The sequence below is a fragment of the Cavia porcellus genome, unplaced genomic scaffold (assembly GCF_034190915.1).
Source record: "Cavia porcellus strain 051 isolate PalLab524CR breed Dunkin Hartley unplaced genomic scaffold, mCavPor4.1 scaffold_1, whole genome shotgun sequence".
Taxonomy (NCBI): domain Eukaryota; kingdom Metazoa; phylum Chordata; class Mammalia; order Rodentia; family Caviidae; genus Cavia; species Cavia porcellus.
Genome location: NW_026947484.1, coordinates 53,043,524 through 53,049,380, shown reverse-complemented (window position 1 = coordinate 53,049,380; position 5,857 = coordinate 53,043,524). Strand labels below are relative to the sequence as shown.

The 5,857-nt window shown below is 43.0% G+C and overlaps 1 protein-coding gene across 1 annotated transcript; it reads left to right on the top strand.

Moving 5' to 3' along the window:
- The first annotated feature begins 5,040 nt into the window (after positions 1-5,040).
- On the top strand, positions 5,041-5,469 carry LOC101787053 (putative large ribosomal subunit protein eL32'). The gene has a single exon (XM_005004593.1). The coding sequence runs from the start codon at positions 5,041-5,043 to the stop codon at positions 5,467-5,469; it is 429 nt and encodes a 142-aa protein (XP_005004650.1).
- Positions 5,470-5,857: the final 388 nt, after the last annotated feature.

Here is a 5,857-nt window from a genome sequence, read left to right as displayed (position 1 = left end):
ACCACAGAAGGTAAAGTCCCTTCTGTGGGACTTTTTTTACCCCATCCCTGAGGTAAAAACACTGGCCTGGCCTTCGTGGTACCTCTTCCTCCATGGTGCACAGCTTTTGTCCACCATCAGACCCACTCTCTGTCCTTCACCTGGCTGTGCACCTCAGTGAGCATCAGTTTCCTTATTTACATCAACAGATTCCCTGTCATTTGATTGCCACTAGGGTTTAATCAGAGAAGAACTCGAATAAGAGTGGAATGCAGGAGGTGTGGGTGACCGAGAAATTTCCTTGTCACCTGGTTTAAGCCAGTGTCTGACAGCAGCTAATTCTATTCCTAAAGCTCTTGCCTCATGCTTCTCTGTGAGCCTTCTCCCAAAGCAGAGTTAAAGACAGAGAAAAATCTTAAAAAGCTACTGTAGAAAATTACTTTTAGTTGGTGGCAACCAGTATGTTATTGTCTCAGTGACAACGATGGAAGACAGAATTCAAAGAAATATGATCCTCAATAAGTTGAAAAATATGTCTGCAAAAACAAGATCTTACACTTTGAAAATATATCTTTCCAGACTGAAGGTGAATCAATATGTTTTCAGGCAAGCACAAAGCTAGGTGCTTTACCAGCAGCGTTAGGAGAACTTTTGAAAGTCATGTGAAATAGAAATGATCACACACTAAGAAATTGATGTTTGTATTAGTTAAGGTTATAATTACGCAAAGGGACTCAGTACATAGTCTTACAGGATCAGAGGTAGAAGAGTCACAGTGGCTGCCTTTGGGATCAGAGGCAAAATAATCCACAATGGCAGGCTGTGTGCTGGAGAACAGAGGATGCAGTTGTAAGGGAAGGTTAAAGGCCTGGCAGATCTGAGTTACCCATATGAATCTGCCACAAGCCTAAAGAGTCTGTTTGGGGAGGCTGAAAAAACTGGAGATCGATGACCTATGGCAATAGAAAACAATGGAGTTCTTCCAGCAAGGGGCACATTTGCTCCTTCTTTCCCTTCTTATTCTTTCCAGACCACAAGGCCATTGGCTGGTTCCACCTCCATCTTGAGTGGATCTTCCAGCCCGTTTGCTGGCCCGTGTGTCAGTCACTCACAGACACGCCCAGAGATTTACTGATTTGCTAGGTGGTCATCACTAAAGTTATGCTCACAGATTACAGTGAGACCCAAAATTAAGGTGACTCCTTATCTCCTTCCATGCGTAGCTGCTTTCCTCCTTTTGTTCTGAGAGTCTGTCATTCAAATTCAGAGTTATTTTGTACAAATTTCTTCAGAGCTTATGGTAATACTGCGCTCATCTAAACACTGGGATTTGTTCACCAGTCTCCACTTGATGGAGCAGTAAAGTGATGAAAATTTAAAGTACCAATTCACGCGAGTTCCTGCCAAAATATTGGTCAACCTTCTCAGGGCCTCTTACCTCCCGGCTTCACTTAGCACAGAAACAAACTTTGATCCATCTCCTGAGAGCACAGCAGATTTAATTTTGGATTTCCCTTACTCTGAAGAATGGCCCTTTGAGTCTCAGGTTTACCAAGAGAGAGTCTCCCGTTAGGTGCCCCACTTTTATCTTGGTATCTCTGCAATACATTTTAGGGTTTTTAAATTTTAATCTAGCATTTTTTATTTGTTCTAAGTGAAAGGATCAAATCAAATACCTAATTATCCCTACTATCAGAAATGGGTTTCTACTGTTTTCTTTCAAAGCCAGCTCCAATGAGTTCACTTGCATATGAAAAAGACATAACTTAGGTAAAGAGACTCAGCCACCTTGCACTTAAATAATATATTAAAAGGAAGGCCAGATGCTCTGGAGATTTTCATGAATCTTCCGTTGTCATCTGATGACTTTTTAAACTAAGCTCCTCAGAAACTGAGACATACACTGCTTCTTGTTTTCAGTGAGTACATGTTCGCCTACATATTGATCACAATCACTGTGGGGAGTTTCTATCTGTAGACAATATATCTTCATTCTTCTTTTTTCCCATTCCCCTTCCCTTTAGCCCTTCTTTTCCTCCCCATTTATAGAAGCTCTGTTTCCATTTTTTCAATTCTTTTTTTAAATCCCTTTTTCCTCCTTCCCTTCCTCCTCTCCCATCCCGTTCTCCTTCACATTTGAACAAATTCTTATAGATGCACGCTATCTCCCTAGTGTATTCTGTATATAGATTTCTGTCACCCAGGTGCTGATTAACTCAGGGTCCTATCTATCCGTGTAGGCCACACCAACCCTCAGAACTGTGGACCAGAATCATTGATTTATTATTTATTGAGTGTGTCTTGTACAATCACTAAAAACACATGGCAAATTAAAGCACACAAGGTCTCCCCCTCATGCAGTCCAATGAGAAACACAAATGAGTTAGAAGGACATTCAATGAAACAGGCAAAGGAAACATAGGAGCCTGGCGTGGTGCACATCCTTAAACCCCAGTCTGGGAAACTGAAGCAGGAAGATCGCAAATTCAAGCTCAGCCTGGACAAATTAGTGATTTAGCAAGACTTTAGCTCACAAAAACATTTTAAAGGTGGAGATGTATGTCAGTGCAAAGGTCCTGGGTTCAGTCTCCATTACTGAAAAAAATGGGAATGCACACATGGATATGGTGCAGTGGGACTGTGTGATAAATCTGAGAAAAGGTCCTGGTGGGCAAGGCAGGAAAGATGTCAAAGATGCCAAAAACTGCACTTGTTCTGAGAAATACATGTGATTTTTAAGGAATTAAAATCATGAGAGAAACTTGCGATCCCAAACTGTATATTAAGGGGGTAAAAAGAAAAGACTTTGAACAAGATACTCTCTAGGCTTGTTAATTGGCAATCTATCCAGGAAATTCTTTTAAGCAGTGCCCATGCCAAATGCATTTAAACAATAGAACCTTAGGCATCTGTCATACATAAAACATCCATTCTTCCCTGGTATTATCTTAGACAAAGTACAGTACTTGGATTATTTGCTAGTTGAGCCTAAGAAGCTGACCGATCTAGAGAATCACAAGAATTTCTTCTACACGAAGCCCTAACATGTGGTGGGCACTGCAGTCAGGGTGTGTCTCTCAGGGAAGTGTTTGGATTCATGGGGCCATCTCTGGTGAGTGCTCCTGATGTCTTCTGACTGTGCTCCCCATGCTCAGCACTCAGGGCAGCAGCTCTGCCTCACTAAATCCTACCTTGACCTCTCCTCTAAGTCACCCGCCACGCACATCCGAGCCAGAACCAATTGTGCTTCCCCTGTTTGAAAAGCATGTCCGGGAAAGAAAAAAGATCTCATATTTAAAACAAACTAGAGTGATTCAATTTTTTAAAAAAGTTACCTTAAATTTTTCAACCTTCCAATACACTTACTTCTCCTCACTTCAGTACAGATTCATTTTGAAGGGATTCATTTAAAAATAAAGAAACATTAAAAATATCACATCTTTGTATTTCTCCTCTTAAGCCAGTAAGATTAAAATGCAATTTGCCCAGAGCAAGGCTGAATGTTTTAGTGTGCATATTCCATTAGGAAAATGCTGCCATGATCTTAGATGTCTCAACGGCAGAACAGTTCCCAAATAAGCAATTGTGCAACTCTGTCAGTGTCTAAAATCTAAGCCAGCAAGGCAGGAAAACAATCTGTGTTCACATTTCAGATCACATCTAATCACATTGACTTCAAATGAAGATTGACACCTTGACAGAGGAAGTGGTGATGCTTATTTTATTTCAGTTTCTTCATCAATGCCATATTTGTGTAGTGTCAAACAATAATCTGTCCAAGTGCTGGGACACATTATATTGAAAATAATGTAAATATGTACGGCAATTATAAAAACCATATCCATTACAAAACTCTTCTTCATATGACTCCAATACACTTTTCAAAGTGATTGTTCATAACATCTTAAGGATATATTTCATAGAAGTTTTAGTGGAAGGGAAAGAAAATGTGTGTGTGTATTGACTCAGCTTATATTAGTTCTACTTCCCTCACTTAAAAGAAATGGTCCATCAATCAATCCTAGAAGAACAAAGAAATTCAACCAACAGGCAGCTCATGCGTTCTTTGACTTTACAGGAGAAGAACAAGATGAACAGCCAAAACAGACCTCCAGTGAGCACTTGTGATTACAGTGTTAACACCAAGAGACACTGTGTGAAGCAAAACAGTATTTTTGCAGTGTTCTAGATGCATCCTCAGGTCTACAGCCGTCTACACAAGGCACTGAGATCAATAAGCCTCCCTCTCTTTCACATTAATTAATCTCTTCTTTTGGCTTCATTTGTCCCCACTTCACCGCCTGTTTCTCTCAAAACAATGAGAACGGTATAGAAGGAGATGAAGGTCCTGACAGAATTCAGAGTGAAGCCAGAACAGAGTCTGAAAGTCTACTAGAAAAATCATTAAATTCACCAGCAGAAAATGAGTTACTGATTACTATAAACAGTTCTGTTGCTGCATTCAACTGTGTCTCCTTGCACAGGTATCGCCTGGCTGACATCCAGGGCACACTTGTTTGTGGCTTTGTATGGAGCAGGGCTCAGCCAAAAACCCACACAGTCCTTATCTCCTCTGTTGCTAAGGAGGAGTAGACATGTGTGGTCAGGATATCTGCAGTATCCTGAAACTCTCTGGGGCGGTGGATTCTGTCTTCTCCTCCTTTCTGCACCTGGTCAGTGAGCCAGCTTCAAGTGAGTTCCAGGCCAGCCTGTAACTGCACAGTGAGACCTTGTCTCAAAAAGACCAAGACAAAAAAAAAAAAAAAAAAAAAAAAAAAAAAAAAAAAACCCAACCAAACAAACAAACAAAAAAACACTGCTTTTAAAAAAAACACTGCTTTTAATAAAATCACTGGAGGATTTTCAGCACAACGCGAGGTGATCTGCCATGTATTTTTAAAAGATCAGCCTGGAGAGCAAAAGTATTGAACAGATCATCGATATGAATATTGAGTCACAGAACCACAGCAGTAGTAGCGTTAAAGAGTTAACCGGAAACTGAAACAGAAGAATAAGGTAGAACAGGCTGGGGTACAAGGATTCCAATGGCTGTGACAAAGAATGACCTCATTCTATGGCAAAAATGTCCTGATGCGGTGGCAGCCGGATCTGACTGGGCACCACGTGGCCCTTCGCTCTCTTGTGAACCCCGAGATCATCAGGCACCGATCAGACCTTTGTGTCAAAATTCAGCACGATGGGTGGAAAAACAGGGGCGTGGACAGCAGAGCGCGGAGAAGGTTCCAGGCCCGCAACTTGATGCCCAGCGCAGGAAGCAGCAGAGAGACAGCGCGGCCGCAGGGGCTTCCGGAGTCCCCGGTGCACAGCGTGGAGGGCCCGGAGCTGCTGCCGCTGGGCTGCGGGTCTTACAGCGTGGAGACTGCGGGCCACGTCTCCTCCAGGAACCGCAATGCCACCGTGGGAAGAGCGGCCCAAAGCCACCGAGACCAGGACCCTAACGCCAGGCTGCACCGCGGAGCAAACTCATAGACCGCTCCTGTGCATGTTTATTTGCGCTTCAATACAATCACAAAGACTGCCAAAAAAAAAAAAAAAAGGCCCTGCTATCTGCCACCCTTGCTTCGCTGGTGCCTTTCCATGCCTTCTCGCCTTCCCTGCCCTGCCCTCACTTGCTGGTCTACACCATGTTGAGAAACACAGTCTTTTCAGGTCAGCTCACTCTGCCCTTTGTCTCCCTACCAACCCATTTTCATGACCAGGAAAGCGCTGCCCCCAGAAGAGCTGCAGGCTTCGCCTGTGACCCGATGAGTGACCGAAAGGCGCAGAGACAGAACTCACCCACGTGAGCATTCTCAAGAGAGCAGTTGCTAAGGGAGTAAGGCTGGCCCCGGGTGTCATCGAAAATCACGCAAAACAT